The 17,220-nt window shown below is 46.1% G+C and overlaps 1 protein-coding gene across 1 annotated transcript in view; it reads right to left on the reverse strand.

The window, feature by feature from the left end:
* Positions 1 to 2,351: 2,351 nt before the first annotated feature.
* Positions 2,352 to 17,220, reverse strand: part of GRIN2A (glutamate ionotropic receptor NMDA type subunit 2A) — a 430,039-nt gene continuing 415,170 nt past the window's right edge. The window contains 2 exon segments of the mRNA XM_070460672.1: positions 2,352 to 13,163; positions 13,165 to 13,773. Of these exon segments, the coding sequence (XP_070316773.1) occupies positions 11,973 to 13,163; positions 13,165 to 13,773 (1,800 nt within the window). The 3' untranslated portion in view covers positions 2,352 to 11,972.

The raw sequence follows: 17,220 nt of genomic DNA on the forward strand, positions 1-17,220 counted from the left end.
TTTCAAAAAAAGAGTTTGGGACATGGAGTTAGAATGGGGAAGAATTTTGATTTTATTCTGACCACAATGTGAAAGTACTAAAGACTTGCGACCCGGTGAGGGATATGATGTAATTTGTGTTTTCTGTCTGGAGAATGGAGGCAAGGAGGCAAGAGAGGAAGCAGGTACACAGGTTAAAAAGCAGTTGCATTTGCATAAATGGGAGGGTGATTGCGGTAGAAGTGATGAGAAGCAGATGGATCCCGAATGCATTTTAAAAGCTACACAGACAGAGCTGGTGGATGGAGTAAGGAGTGGGGGATGGGGGGTCAGGAAGAAGAGTGAAGGATGACCAGGAAGTATTTAGCCTGAGATGTCAGGTCAGTAGCAGAGCTGTCTTCTGAGATGGGGAACACTGGGGGAGGATACGAATTCTATGTGTGTGTGTGGGGGGGGGGGGGTGGTCCAATATGCTTTTTAAGATATTTTGGCATTTGGATGTCTTTAAGATCTCTAGGTGGAGCTACACACTACAGATATGGATATGTAAGTCTAGAATTTATAGGGGAGGCCAGACAAATATAAATATGTGGGACTAATCAGTGGCATTTATAGTCCAAGTAGGTAATGTAGAGAGCAAGGTAAACCAATAACAGGTTCCAAGGCACTCCATCTATATGCCCATCCAGCCACTCACCCAACCATCAGCCACCCACTCTACCAATTAGCTCTTCTCCTACCCATCCAAAAAGGCCCATTCTATGTCAGATGCTGGGCTGGGTGCTAGGATTCAAAGATGAAAAACTATATATTTTCATGTAGAACAGAAAAGCCCTGGAAAATCGTACATTTTAAGGAGAGAGATACCACATTAAAAAGTTCAGTGTGTTTGTGTGTGCACTCATTGTGTCTTGCTCCTTGCAACCCCACGGACTGCAGCACACCAGGCTTCCCTGTCCTTCACCATCTTCCACAGTTTGCTCAAACTCATGTCTATCGAGTTGGTGATGCCATCCAACCATCTCATCCTCTGTCATCCCCTTCTTCTCCTGCCTTCAATCTTTCTCAACAACAGGGCCTTTTCCAAAAAGTTTAGTAAAGCCTCCTAAATCATTTAATAGATGTGTGTACAAGGGGCTGAATCATGGAAAAGTCAACTGTTCATTCTGCTTCTGGGTGCGGGGGGTGGGGGGGAGCTTGGGAAGACTAAGAAGAGGCTTCTGTCGAAGATACAATTTGAAGGAGGATTAAGAGTTGACAAGGAGATGAACAGGAGACCAGCATCTCAGGAGGAAAGAAGAGCATGAGAGAAGGCACGGAACACCAAGAGCTCATGGTGTCTTTGGAGAGGAGCAGAAAGACTTTAGTTGCAGATATAGCCTACAGCATGCGGTAGGAAGGGGTTTGGTGGGCACTGGAAGCCCAGTTTGCTGGGCTGTGGAATTCGGGCTTTACCTGTGGATCCTTTGTTTCAAGCTGAAGATTTGAAGTAAAGGAGCAGTGAAGTGAACACAGTCAGACTTTGGTTTTAGAAATGTCATTTGATCTAGAGCTGGGAGTTGTCAGGTGAAAATTAAATCTAGATTTAGTCAGGATAGACTTGATTTCAAGGAAAAGAAAGGAACTCTTGCAATAGGGGAGGACTATTGGAATGGGGAGAATGCTGAGTAGATTTGCAAGCATCTCATGCATTAGGTAAAAGCAGTGGTTCTTTTGTAGGCAGTGGTAAACAGAACTGGAAAGAATAGGATGCGGGGGCATGAGATGAGGGAGAGAGGGGGGACTGGACAGCAGTGTATCTGAGAATCTAAGGCCAGTCCAAACCCAGGAGGAGGCTGGCTCTGGCAGGTCAACAAGCATTTTTGTTTTGATTGATCATTGGGAACAAGAAGGTCAGCTGATCATTTATGAGGAAAGGACTAGGAATTTGAAGGGTCTGTGTTTGGCCTTGGCATGGAGAAACAAGCAGGCATCCATGCGTCATATGGAAGGCATATGGAGAAGGGTGGTTCTTTGCAGTCAGCTGTTGCCTGGGATACGAAAAGGAGAGAAGGGCTTTAACCATGGTTCCCCCCCCACCCCACCCAGAGTCATACATCACAGGCCTTGGTAAAGTTCAATGCTATCAGAGTCAAGACGGTGAGTGTGGAAACTGCACTGGAAGATGAGATCCAGGTGAAGGACAGTGGCCAAGCTCGCTGCTAAAATCCTGAGCCAGGTCCTGGGTTCTTCCCAGTTCCAGGCTCCCCTCACTACTCATCTAATGTGCAGAGGGGCAAGTCAAATGATTTCCCATTTCTAGAAATACAAAGCCCATTTGAAACGTTCCCGATGCCCACAACCACAGCAGCAACAACAACAAAGACCACAACTCCGTTTCTCATTTTCATATCAATTGGCAGAAATTATCTTTATTAGAAAAATGAAATTTTCCTGTATTTACATTTTTACACCATATGACTGGGCACTTTTGTTGCCTCGGGAGTTATGTACATACCAGTTTGCACACACATTTCAAACCCCATTCCTTTAAAACAGTTGATAACACGTTGAACAAAAATAAAAGACATACTACAAGGAGACAACCATAGTATATACTTCCTCTATCATAGAAAGGTGTTAAGCAAACGTGTAATTTTGTAGCTATGCTTGGAAATATTTAATACAGTTATTAGCACTTCCTCATGCAGTGGATTAAAACATGACAGATATAAACGGTTGCGGTTGGTAAGTGAACATCTTATTCCTGAATGAAAACCACTGAGCAGAGCGCGCAGCTTGCTTAGGGCTCCACCAAACCAGAGATTGAGCCAGTTCTGATGTGGGTTTTCAACTGTGTTTGAATGTAGCTGTGAATGGAAACCCTCTGCATACAGACGTGTAATCCTATCCATGTTGCGTTAAAAGTGAACTCAGACACGGACCTTTCAAGCCACTTAATTCAGTTTCTTTCTTGTGGGTAATGACCAGCTTGTGTATTGTTAAGTGAGTCTTAGAACACAAGTGAAAGATGGATAGTTTACCCTCTTTTTCTGTCTGAGAAGGCCATTATTTATGATGCTTATGATCTTCTTCTTATTCAAGCCACCGGTTAACTCACCTAATTCTTTCTGAATATCTAGCCTGAAATATATAGACTATACGTAAAAATACACACAGACATTCTATTGTGATAAACTACATTGACTTATCCCGACTAAATAATTTGGGAAGTGTATGCTTTTAAATTTGTTTTAGCAAGGGAATGAATAAAATTAAGATTCAGAGTTAAAAACAACTGATAAAAGAAATCTTTGGGGACCCCCAGGCTTGGAAGGCATCTGAGCCATATCTAGCCATGTAATTAGTTTTTTGAGTAGTTTACTGAATTTTCTATGAAAATATTATTCTAACCTTATCTCTTATTTGAAAAAAATAAACAATTGACATTCTTTCTCAGGGAAAAAATTTAAGAAACATAAATGTCAGGAGTGCTATATTCATCTTCCCAAATCCATCAAGATTTTCAAAGATGATCAACTGAATATGACCCCAAATAGTCATCTGAATCTTATTAATAAATTTCTGCCCAGGAACATTTACTTAATGGGTCATGGCCCCAGAACTGTGTCTACAAACCTAATAAACTAAATATTTTCTAAAAAAATAAAATAGGTTTAAAAAGTCAATATAGTTCATTTATTTGAATTAGCTGAACTGAGAACAGAAATAATTCAATAAATCTTAGATGGCTAATGTAGAAACCTCAATTGAATTCAAAAGCTTATGATTGTTCTTCATGGAAAAGCCAACAATGTTTTTTATATTTCTGGACCTTCACTATTTGCTCAGCTATCAATAGTCTTTGATTTGAGCCCTTTTAAAAGCTTGAAACAGCAAAATGTCAGATCAATGAGAGCATTTAAAATGCCAAAGACAAACTTATGTTTGCTGGAGAACAATTAACCTTATTAATTTCAAAGGCAGCTGTGGTATTGGCTACGTGTTATATTAATATCCTTTTGAAGGCTCAACTTAAATCCTTCCCAAAGGTGTGAGAGAGAATTAACTGGAGGAGGTTATGACCAAGGGCTATGGCTAATGAGGAATGTTCTCAGAATTGCCAGGATGCAAACTCATTGCTTCACGAATGTGGTATATAAGAGGGGTTTATGAGGGATGATTTCGGTTTTGTCTTGTTTGTTTCCACATACTGCTGACACCTTATTGGAGGAAGTTAATCTGAGAAATGACTCCATTTTCAACAATTTGGTTCCTGCTCCCTAGAGAGTTGTGTGCTTTGAAATACAGCCCCAGTGAAGAGATACCACTGGCCAAACTGTTCTTTGGAGTGTTCTAGTTTATGCAAAGCTCAGCATCCCTGGGAGAATGTTGTCATGCATTTGTAGACGCAACAACAGGATCTCAAATAGCTATTAAGTAACAATAACCTTTCTGTCCTCAGAGACTTACTGCCAGCTTGAAATGTGTAAAGGGCTAGAGAATTTCTCAGGGACTAGGACAAGCTTAAGGTTAAGGTCATTTAACCTTAGGTTAATTGACCCTCTAGAGGGATCAAGTCACAGAATCCCCCAGACAAACATTCCTTCAAACCTCACTCAGCTTCCTTTTCTATAAAATGGTTCTACTGTGCCCCATCTCGCAGTCAATATAAATGCCAGGAGAGAGGGGTATGGCTTAGAACATGGGAGAGGGGGTTTAAGAAAGGCTTCATGGGTCATGGCCTACACAATGCATTATGCCCTACATCATTTCGGGCTCCTAGAAAGTCAGCTGGGAATATTCCAATGCTACATTCTTTAATGAGACAAACCAAACAAGCATTGCAATGGTTCAACAGTTATCTTAAAGTCAGTGACCAGGGGAAAAAAATCTTAATAATTGGCCCTCAGCCATACTGATTACCAAAGCTCCTGGTCACTTATGCACAAACTCTATTTCCCATTCCCTGTCACACCTCCAAACTCTGTTCTGTCTGCTTGGCAAAGCCAATCAACAGAAGGACAGTCACTTGCAAGCAGTCTCCTCTTTCTGAAAATGGGCCGCCATGTGTAGGGAGGCTTTAGTGGGGCCACAAGGCAGTGTGTGTGTGAGTGTGTGTGTGTGTGTGTGTGTGTGTGTGTGTGGGCATGTGTGCCCGCACACGTGTGAGAGCATATTATTTGCATATGTTAATGGAATTATCCCTGATGTCTACTAAGAAAAAGAAGAGATATTAGGAAAGGGATATTTAATATTAGGCACATGCTAAGTAGAGAAAATAACTCCCCAGGAACCAAAAAAGTAAGTGCTGAGTGCAAGCATACAGGTGAGAGACACAGACAGCGTTCAAGTCTCAGGAGGGGCCGACGAACAGAGGCGGGATCCTGGGGGTTCTCAACACACCCCAAAACAGACACGCATCACCTTCCTCACCACAGAGGCAGAAACTCAAGAGAGAGCCCCGGGGACCTCAAAACAACACATCGCTTTTCCAGACATCTATTCTGACCCCCTCCCCCGGAGGAGATCATAATACACCTTTATTAGCAGATTTTTGTGGCTGAATGAGATGGAAACCAACCTGAATCAGTTTTCTTATCTGTAAAAGGAGAGCACTCCTACTTACATCCCCAGGCTATTTTGAGGATCGCATTCTAGGATGTACCCAGAATACAGTCTACACGCAATATAGATACATTTTGATATTTCCAAAATCAGGTGCTGAACCAAGGCACGTTCTTGGGATGAATGGAGACCCCGATGTTTCAGAAATACACAGAATAGGATGGACAGAGAAAAAAATAAGCCCCTTCTCCACCCCACCATCTTTCTGAAATACACCTTAATTCCTTTTGCTGTCTCATCGTCCCCTTTTCTTTCCAGGCACCTGATGCATTCTTTTTGGCTAGCCACAACACAGAGGCACTTGGGACTCCACAGGAATTCTCTCTACTTTCCTCCCTGATACATTTTTTACCCTGAACTATCCAAAGTACTCTTCACAAGTCAAAAACCAAACCAAACACAAAAGCTTTCAGGAAATAGTCTTCATACATCATGGTCTATTTCCCAATCCTTTAAGGATTCCCCCCGCCCCCAACCTTTTCTTAAAGCACATGTCATAAAGCAGAGATGGAAGGAGGCATGATGCGGCAAGGACTGGAGAGCTGAGAGGACCCAGATCCAAGCCTGCCTGTGCAAAATCAGGGAAGGGCGAGTCTGCTCACCTGATCAATGCTCCTAGGTGTCCTGAGTACCATCGTGGACGGGTATCTCCAAGAACAAATATATTCTCTAAAGTTACTTGGAAGTAAGTCTAGGGGAGGGATTACCTGTTTTGTTTGATCATGAAATCACATACATTTTTATCTCCTGATGAAAACTTCATCTTTTCCAGTTTTTTCATTTAGTCTGTGTTCTCGCTTGTCTTTCGTCCTAGGGCACTGAAGTTCTAGAGGGTGCTTATGGGAAGAGATTGTACTTTCTAGTCCCTCCGCCTCTCCTCCATCCCAAACTGGCCCTAAAAGGAGAGTGGATACTTAGTCAGCTTCCATCAGCTAATCAAGGTCCTTTGTTCATCCTTGGCTAACGAGAAATGTAACAATATAACCTCAATGATCCCTGCCAGTTTTCATCTTCGGTTTGAGATTTTAAACCATATCCCGTTATCCACTCTTTCCACAGGGAATAAGTCCCTGGAAAGAGGTTTCTCTTCTCCAGGACTCCGAGACAAGGGGTTTTGGGGGAGCTTAAAGGAAAACTAAATTCAAAGAAGGGTGCACGGATCTGTATAAGGCAAGAGGCAAAGACAGCAAGGTCAGTTCTGTGAGGTTTTCCAGCACTGATCCTAGAGGTGTTCAGGGAAACACTCTTGAGAGAAACCTAGGGATGAGATAGCCTGGAAAAAGGAACCAAGCTAGGACTCGGAAGTCTCGGGTTCTAGACCTGACTCTGACACTGTCAACCTGACAGCCTTGAACAGATGGCTACTGCCTCTTTGCAACTTCATCTTCTCTTCATTTTCCCATCGCCTTTCTCCTTGCCCCAAATCTTGGTGTAGTTCTATAAGTTCTGTTTTTTTAAGACCCTTGTGGGCAGACACTGTTAGCTGATACTATACTGAGTATTTACGGGCATGGAGTGTGGGTGGGCAAAGAAGAGAAGGCGTTTAAACAGGAAACGCGCCCTTCAGCGGGTCTGCAGAAATCAAGGGCATGTCTGTATCAGCACTGTCTTCTAGAGTAACAGTGAGCAGACTACATCCCGCGCCCCTAACCCCAGATATTTTTTTTATATAAGGGGCCAAGAACTCCAACACACAAATGCCACTTGGGTTCTGTTATCCTCCCTAGAACTGAGATTATTTAAAAGAAAAAAATAGTGCCCTCTTTACAGAAATATCATCCCATCTATAACCAGAATGGGTTTTCCATGTGTTAATATCCTTATCATCATTTAAATTTTAACATAAACTTTACATTATATACAATTTTATTTGGATAATACATGTACGTGTAAATTGTAGAAAACAAGCATATTATATACATGTGTACCCGAGCATTGATATTCACAGGATAAGTGCATTTGGACATCTCCGATCTCCATCAAGGGCCAAGCTGACCTCATCTGATACAATTAGATAGGAACAGAGAACAATGTAAAGGGGTTGAATGTGAAAGGGCAACTGCATACTGAGAGGACTTTTCAAGTCAAAACTCCAGGTAACCTTTCATTAAACAATTAGGACACTGTTTACCAAGAGAAGATGGGGTATCTGGAAAGGTCTTATTTTGTCTCAAGGGAAAATAAACACTGCTTTTGGAATGCAAATTGCCTTGACTCATATTAAATACCAACCACTGAGTTTAGCTTTCACCTATTAAGTTTGGGGAGTTTTTTTTGTTGATGGTGGTTTTCCCCTTGAAGTCCAATTATGTCTGTTCTAGCTGCGCTTAATACAAACAGGCTCCATTTCAGAAGCATGTTCCCCTTTGAAGAATTCATAAACAATAGCTCTACACAAAGAAACAGTACAGGGTTTGCATAAAGTTAGCGGATATATTCAGCTCTTCTGAAAGATATTTAGGTTTCTCAACTTAGTATTTATTTAGGTCTTAAACCCTGCAAAGGATTTCAGTGCAAGGTATTGATTTATATGACAACTGATTATTAAGGCTGGACTTTTTTAGATTTAAAGGAGATAATTTTTTAATCACCATTTAATTAACACCAACTTTTTCTTTTATTTTTCATTAGCAATTCCATTTGCAAAGAATTCAGGGCATTTGTCATTTCCTGAGAAAGATGCAGAATATTAAATACACATCAGTGGTAGACATACCAAATAGAATAAACAATGTATGAATGCACGGCTGCCGTGAATCTTTTGACTAATTAACTGCCTTGGCTGGAGTCCCATTTAAGTGAAACTATTTCATTTGTAAACAAGGTGTAATTTTATTTTTTTCCTCCCCTGAAAATAAGTGTGAATTGATTTGACTGAGTTTGCTGCAAAGGATGAATTTTAACGCTTTTGTGGGAAAACCTAAGTATAAACACTTCTTAGGCACCTTAATGAAACAGGGAAGAGAAACCAGGTACAGTCCATGAGACAGTGCTGGCTCAAAGAATGCAATGCAATTTGCAAAGGACACAAGCGTAATGAGTAGGATGACTGTAATCCCACACCTCTCATGGAAGCCTCACTGGCAGAAAAGCAGACCCATTGACATCTCGCCCTTCAGAGCACTAAAACCTGGGATGGCCTAGGAACCCGCAGATGTAAGGATAATGGAAACAATTTTCCAGAAACCCAAAGGTTGCCCAGAGTAGACCCTGCATCCCAGAAGACTCTCCTCTTTCACAGAACACTTTAAGTTGGTCACACATGTGCACTATAACCTATCTGGGTCCTTCTCAAGTGATGAAAACCATTAAGAATTAATGTAGCATCATGACGGACACCAGTTCCGACTTTGAGTCAGATGAAACTCAGGCACACCTTTGTGGTCAGAGATCCTGGATCCTCAGCATCAACAAATCTAAGGACTCAGAGTTGAGATGTGTCTGAGGAATCTTCTGTAATGGACCCATGGTTCAGGGCATCCCCTGTAATTCTTATCACCTCCTGTTCTGTAGGTGTGATTTACCTCTGGACATTAGACTCCTGCTACTCTTTCCCCAAAGAACTGAAAGACTTGGATGGCCTTCTAATAGCTCAACATCACTATCTTTCCATCAGAAAATGACCATCAATCAATGGTTGGTTGTCTTATGTTTGGGATCATCACTATTAGGTGTCAGTGAATCTGTGGAGGAAGGAAATGATGTACTTATTACATAGCATCCAACTCTAGCTATTTCTTTTTTAAAAAACCCTTTCACTATTAGAGGAAGGGTATACTTTTTTTCTTTTTTTTTTTGGCTGCATTGCTGTTGATTCTTCCCAAAGCCATATATTTAGTTTCTATACCCAGAGAGGTATGGGGTTAACAGCAGAACTAATGTTGTTATTAGAAGAAGGCTTTTTGATCTATGGGGTCATTCCAAGTGTAGTTCTCACTCTCCCTGGAGATCTCTGCCACCTTTGGCAGCTCCTTGGTTTTGAGGACACTAGAGAAAGACAGATAGCCTCTTTAGATTGGTGATGTACCATGGGCTCTCTTCTGGGAGACTTCAATTCATTTTGTGTTAAGACATGGCACTCTTGTGAGGAGATGGAGGTGATCCTGGCTGGGGGTGTACAGGTCTGAAAAGCACTGGAAGGGCAAAGGCGGGACATGGTAAAAGATGATACGATCAGAGGCGTGCATGAGAGTAGCGATTGGGGGGCTATTCCGGGCTCTTTAATCGAGGCTCCTCCACCGTTGGAGAAGCAAAGGTGCAACACCCAAGAAATAAAATGCAACATTCAAGTGCGTTCATCCTCGGTACCTTGTCAGCCCCTTCTGCCTGTCCATCTCAAAGACTCTCACTGGCTCCCTCTGCCGCTCTCCCACTGACCCTGGAACTTCTCATCAACCACTGCTCATCATTATAGGAATGTGGTAGATCAGGTGCCCTATCTCAAAGATGGAGCCGTTCAATGAATCCTCAAGCTCAAAGAGAATTATTTCCGGCACCTGCCCACTCACAGGAAATCACTGCCTACAAGACACAACAGGGCAGGGCTCTAAGACCTGGGTTAACTTTTCAAGCCGTCATTCTGCCCCCTCCTCCAAGAGCCCAGGGCAAAATGCAGGAGGAGCCCGGAGAATGGTCCAGCTTGTTTGCATTAGCCTAGGGCTTCTGTAACAGGACACCAACACAGATCCAGGGACTGTGCAAGTCAAGTGGCTACTTAGCCCAAACATCTCAGGTATATTCATGTATTTAAAACACGCTAATTATTAGATTTGAACTGTATAAAATATGTAATGAGTATTGTCTGTGGTTTTTATCATGTTTAATTTTTAAACTGGAAAATTCTGTTCTGGTGAAGTGTTGTAAAGTAACAACTTGCCCGTCCATAGCAGGGGCACGCTGAATGCATAAGATGCTGTGCTGAGAGCTGCTTATGTGTCAAGATTCCCCAGCCTTGCCCCACAGTGGACAAAAGTGAGTATCATTTCCTATCATTTTTGCACAGGTTTGAGGCGAGTGAGAAGGGGATGATGGAAGTGACTCGGAAATGACAAATGCCTCGAGGAATTCTGCGAGTTCTGTTGGTGCTGGTAGGCAGCTGGCCTTCAGCAGAGCAACTGTTTCAGAAGAGAAGAATCATCCATCCCACTAAAGATTATCCACAATTGGGAGGATGCTCAGGGTAGATACTTGAGTGTCTCTCCTGTTTTGAAGGCTGTTGATTTAAGGAGGTTGGAGCAGGGACACGTGTCCTGCCGAATTTCAGGACGGGTTGAGGAAGATCGTCCTGTGGCCACACTGGCCTTTAGCAAGACAGATGGCATTTTATTTCTTAGAGATCACGGCACACGCATGGCCGCCGGCACGTGCCCCCACATTCACCATGCTGGGAACAGCAACGCACACTGAATTAAACGCCACGGCGACTAGGGGGACTGAACGAGTGATGGTTCCTGGAGGGAGGGGGAGAGTAACAGATACTATACAACCCTGAGTCATCACCAGAAGAGGGGGAAACGCAAACTTACGTACACAGGAGTCTCCGGGATCAACTACAAGGGCCGCTGCGTCATAGATGGAAGATCCACACTTACGGTATCGAAGACACACGTGTGTGAGTCTGGCAGCTCTGAGCAAGACCACCGAAGCCAAGGGTGAGAGCGTGTCTGTGAAATACACAAACGGACATCCAAAGAGACTCTAGTCGCTCTCTGCGTGAGGGCCCTCCTGGGCCTGCCACTCCATGTGTCTTGGAAATGGACTATGAGGAAGCTAGCAGAGTGAACCACAAACACTCGGGTTTGCTATCCTTTGGGGGAGCCGGGAGTTCTGGGGTTGGGCCGGGGCCATCATGGGAGGAAGAACAATAAAGCTGAACCACTTAGAAAGCCGAACTTCCTAATCTCTGGCACACTCCGTCTCGCTACAGTGCGGATGCATTCTTGTTTTATTTTGTGTCAGGTTTACATGCATACCATATTGCTTATTCTGTATCAGAGAAACCGTGAGGCATTTCTGATGAGGGAATTACAGGGTGGGCTGGTCTTAATGGGATTTGGAATATAGGAACTCGTCACATGACCACTGGCATCCGATGTGTCGTTATTGCGACATATCTGGCGGGCACGTCCAGGAGACTCGCCCTGGTGTGGATTGGTTTTTGGTTAAGGACTCACCTATCTGGGCTCTCGCGTGCTCAGCACACACCTCACAAGATTCCTTGAGTGGAAGACTACGGCTTGGAGCCATGTGCAAAAGAATCAACTGAAAAATACCTTCCTAAATCCTCGTCCTCTGGTCGGGGCACTATTGGGGCATCCACCATTTACCCGTCTGGAACGCTGGCCATTAGGCATGTTTCCCTATAGATAAAACATTAATGGAAGGTTTTAAACATCAGATTCGATACTAGGCATTTTCTTGTACACACGTCTATTGCTGCAGGAATTTAAAACCCTGGGGGCAGAGTACATATTATTCTTATTTGCAGCATAAGGCATAACATGCTCTGAAATATACACGTCGCTGTGGCCTCTACTGTCCCTGGAACAGTATGACGCCGTCGACCTCAAGGACGAGCGGAGATAGCCATCGTTCCCGGCCTGGGACGGCAGCGAGTGTTTGTAAGGGTCCGAGGGGCACCTCCCGATCACTAAGCGTTGGTCATCCCCGTAGGAGTGGAGGAAAGGGTTCTCGGAGGTGTGGTCCGGCAAGAGGGACTTGCTCCGCTTGCCGACCTCCAGGCCCTGGGGGAAAAGGGAACCCTTGTTCCCCGCGAGTTTGCTGGAGGGGACGCTAAAGAGACTCCCGTACAGGTTTCCCTCCAGGAGCCGTTCGCGGTCCTTGAGGCTGATGCTCCGGGAGGGCCTGCTAAGGTCCACCTCCCTGGGTTTGTCGAGGATGTTGTCGTACGAGTGCTGCCGGCTGATCCTCAGCTTGTTCTTTTGGAGCTGGAGGGCGCTGTTCGGGGCCCAGTCCTGCTGGTAGACCTCCTCCTGGGCGGCGGGGTTCCCCGTCTCCTGAAGCATCTGGTCCTCGTCGATGTCGTAGAGGTTCCCCATCCGCAGGCAGGCATCACACTTGAAGGGGGACCGCATGGTGAAGTGGCCCGCGTAGGTGGGCAGGTTGGACAGGCAGCTCCGGCAGTGCGTGGAGTTCTGGCGGTACCGGTCGCTGCCCTCGCTGTGCGGGGAGCTCTTGTCTTTCAGGCTGAAGTGCTTGGAGTAGAGTTTGTACGGCTCGTTGTTGGGGAGCACGTCCTCCTCCTGCAGGGCGTTCCGGTTGAGGGGCAGCGTGGAGTCCCCCTTGCGGAAGCTCTCCCCGCGCTCCTGGTAGGTGTCGGGGAAGTCCACGTTCTCGGGGAGGGCCATGCTTTCCGCAAACGGGGGTGGGTCGAGGTGGAAACTGGGCTCCTTCTCGCCATCGATGGTGTAGATCTTGTCCCTGGGGGAGCTTGCCTTGGTTTTCAGGTAGGAGCGCTCCGCCTCGCTGCAGTCCTTGGGGTACTTGGAGGCCACGGACCTCTTGAAGTTGTCCTTGGCCTTGTGGTTCTTATTGTTGTCAGGCTCCCGGTGGCACGCAGGCCCGGCTCGACGTTTCGGAGACGTCCGAGTGGGCCACCTCTTCAGGAAGGTACCGAGGACTCTTTAGGGAGTGGGTCCTGTTCTCCACGGGCCCCTCGTCCCTCTGGGAGATGGGGTTCTGGGTCAGGGAGTCTTGGCGGAGTGACTCCATTGATTTCTTCCAAAGCTGCCGAGGACGGGAATTCCCTTTGGACTCTGTGCTGACGGCCACCTCCACTGTGTTGGGGTTGGACTCGTTGAGAGTCAGAGGATGCTGGCCCTGGAACACATAGTTGTTGAGGTTATCCTTGTGCCTGTTGGCCACGAAGGTCTGGAGTTCATTCATGTTGTCCCCGAAGATGCTGTCTTTCCCCTGGAAGGACCGGTTGTCTGAGTAGACCAGATTGCCCTTATCTGAAACCATGTCCATGATGAGGGAGCCTCGCTGGATGAAGTCCGCAGCTCTCTTGGGGGAATCCATCCTTGAGGAGTTCATGTTGGACAAGTTGGAGATGTTTTTGGCAGATCGAAGGAGTTTTAACATGTTGCTCTGGGATCCAGTCAAGTTGAAGTCCGGAGACTTCTTCTTCTCTTCAATGTGCACTCCATGAATGCAGCTGTAGATGCCCTGTGGGGAGGGACAGAAACACCATCAGCGGTATCGGGGATATGAAACTATGTCACTCCTGAACTCTCTCTGCAAAGCAGAGAAATAGGCGCCCCGGTGAAACAGTGAGATGCAGTCTGAATCCTGGTAACGTTTCTTAAGTGTATGAGACCAGTGGCAGAGCATCAGGATTCCCTTGTCTCTCTGGTTTGATTATCTGATTTACTTAGATTATCAAGATTATCTGACACGTTTGCCAATAGTCATACATGGAATTTGAGGAAAAAATATATCCTCTAATCCTCATACAACTGGGCTTCCCAGGTGGCGCAGTAGTAAGAATCTGCCTGCAATGCAGGAGATGTAGGTTTAATCCCTGGGTTGGGAAGATCCCCTGGAGTAGGAAATGGCAACCCACTCCAGGATTCTTGACTGAGAAATCCCATGGACAGAAGAGTCTGGGGGGCTAGAATCCATAGGGTCACAAAGAGTCAGACACGACTTAGCAACTGAACAACAATAGCAACCTAAAGGGAACAATCAGGTCCAGGCTTCAGGGTCTGACCTGGTTCTCCAGAGACTGACAGGGGTCTGGCCCAAGAAGGGGGTTGTGAAAGGGATGCAGAAGCTGCCGCTGACTCTGGGGTAAACTCGTGGGAAGGATGTGTGAGAAGTGTAGACTCTGATGACAGCAGCCCCATTGATCCCCATGGTGGGGATGCTCAGAACCCACAGGGATGCTCATGTAACTGTGACAGCCACCACTGTTTGCCCTCCTGCATCTTTCTTGTCTTCTAGAGACAGTCTCCACTGTGTCAAGGAAGAGTAAGCAGCAAAGCCTACAGTTGTGTGTTTGAGCATCTCTTCCCCCGACCTCTCCATCCCAGGCTTCATGATGAAGGCTGCCCGGGACAAGGGGACGGCCCTTCTCACCTTCCTGCAGTCTTTCCTCTCGTCTCCTTCTCGAGGCCCTGAGTGGTCTCTTTCCCTGTTCCCTGCCAGGAAGCAGCGTCTCCTTTTTGCTTCTGAGGCTACTGGATGTCAAACTGTACAAATGTGTATTTCACACAGAGCAGGGCTCTTGAATCTTTTATGCTAACTTAAGCTTTCCCTGACCAATTCAGTGATGTAATCGTCTCATTTGCTAACCTAGAGGGACTCTGCTATATTGGGTGAAGATCAGCGTGTCTCCTACATGTCTGAATCAGCCAAGATCAGAGCCTTTTCTTCCTGTTGTTAGCACTGTGAGAACATTAGCTTTTACATGTTTTTCTAACTTTGCAATTTTATTTTAATGAGCTTCTGTCTTCCTTTTAGAGATTTTTGAGAACTCGCCTCCAACCTCCCCCATCAGAGTGGTGTGCTCCCGCATGCTGAGACGAGCTCGTTGTCTCGTATTTGCAGGAGGCCCTCAGAAGCGGCCAGGGAGCTGAGTTATGTTTCAAGAGCTGGGAGGATGGCGGCCGACTGCTTTTTCTCATCCCTGGTTTCCCCTGGGGCTCACATGACACAGCTAAGGCAGTTCCCAGGTGCAGATCTGCCTGGCAAAGCCTCGGGAAGGAGTCAACATGATGGACCTGGCCTGTACCCCAGGTTGGGTTGGCGGGGGTTCTCCAACTGAGTTGACCCATCTTCCAGATGGGCTGATGGGGAGCAGGGAGTATGTATTACAGAAGGGTAGGAAGAGTCAGAGGCCAGAAGCCCACTGGACACGAGATCCAGCATCATCCATTATTAGCTCTGTGACCTTGGCTCAGTCACTACATCTTTTTGAGCCTCAAGTTGCACATCTGTAAAATGGGAATCATGCACTCTAAGGCGGATGTCAGGGCAACATCTGCCAATGCAAGCAGAGCACCTCACATGGACAGGGCTCCATGGATGTGAGTGGGTGAGCTGCTCCATCATCCCCACTGTCACCTCTCCCCTCTGTCCTATCACACAGCGGCCCCGTGGTCAGAGCTGCAGGAAACAGGTACTAGCCTTCACTACTGCACATTAGCTCCGGAAAGCCACCGTGGCTTTCTGATCCCATATGCTGCCCAAACCCTACCTTGGAAGGCCAATCCCTGGGCTGGGGTTTCTTTCTTCCCTGCAGAGGTCCTCCTTTCCTCCTCTCTATTATTCACAGACTCTGGCTACCTTTTATGGATTGTGTACGTGATATGCCCTCTCGGCCCCACGAAGGGTTCTGATGAAGGGAGCACTGCAGACTCAACACGCTGTCCCAGACAACTGGCTCCGTCCATCCTCCAGCTCCCAGAGGACCCTGACCTCTCAGAACATTCTCAGTGGGGCCTGAGCACGACTGTCCTCCAAGGTTCCTTGGCACCTGGGCCTGATGCCTAAAGTGTCCAGTATCCTCTGCTTATTTGTGTCCCCCTAGCCTTCTAATTCATGTATTGAGATCCCAGCTCCCAAAGGTGATGTATTAGTAGTAGGTGGGTGCTTAGGTCATGTGGTCCAAGGTGGGGCTTTTGGCAGGAGCACTTCCTATATAAAAGAGACCCACAGAGCACTTTCATTTCTTCAGCACAAGGGGACATCTGCAACTCAGAAGAGGCCCTCACCCCACCATGCTGACACCCTCATCTCAGATTTCCAGCTTCCAGAACTGTGAGTGTCACATTTTTATTGCTGATGAAGCACCCAGCAAGTGGTAATTTGTTAGAGCAGCCGGAATGGCCCAAGACGATTGTTATTTGCTAAGTCGTGTCTGATTCTTTTGCGACCCCATGAACTGTAGCCCCATGAAGTTCCTCTGCCCATGGAATTCTCCAGGCGAGAATACTGCAGTGAGTTGCCATTTCCTCCCCCAGGGCACCTTCCCGACCTAGGGATTGAACCTGCGTCTCCTGAACCTCCTGCATTGGCAGATGGACTCTTTACCACTGCGCCACCTGGGATACCCCGGAAAAGATGGGATGTGACTTCTATTCTGCCGTCCCCATTGCAGGCCAGCCAGAAGGTGCCTCAAGCTCTCCTCTGAGCTCTCTGGAAAGATGTCATGATTTCTACCTCCTTGGTCTCTGGCTTTGCTATGTCTCCCATTCCTCACATCTTAGGAGACAACCGAAGCGGTTCTCTTTGCTGATGACAGTGAATATTTTTTTTATAATGAAAGGGACAGCGTTTTGGAGAGGAAACAAAAGTTAAAAGCATCCCACAGAAGAGAGGATGCCTTTTTTGTAAGTCGTAATGGACAAAAGTCACAGCTATGGGAGAAGCTTGGTTCTAATGTAAAATAAATGACTCTCTGAGTTTTGGTTTTTGCCCTTGACCACCGCAAAAGGGCAGGCACCTCAGGTTGGTGTCCCATGGGACATGGGGTCCTCTCTCCACTAGGGAGGGGAATATGGAAGTTCAGGTCCTGGCTTGTCAAGGACACAACACAGCAATGCTACACTCAGTTCCCCCTTCACGCCTGTCCCTCAAGAGGCTTGGAACAGGAGTGAGGGGTTTAGTTCA

Source organism: Odocoileus virginianus, chromosome 33 (genome assembly GCF_023699985.2).
Source record: "Odocoileus virginianus isolate 20LAN1187 ecotype Illinois chromosome 33, Ovbor_1.2, whole genome shotgun sequence".
NCBI classification, from domain to species: Eukaryota; Metazoa; Chordata; class Mammalia; order Artiodactyla; family Cervidae; genus Odocoileus; species Odocoileus virginianus.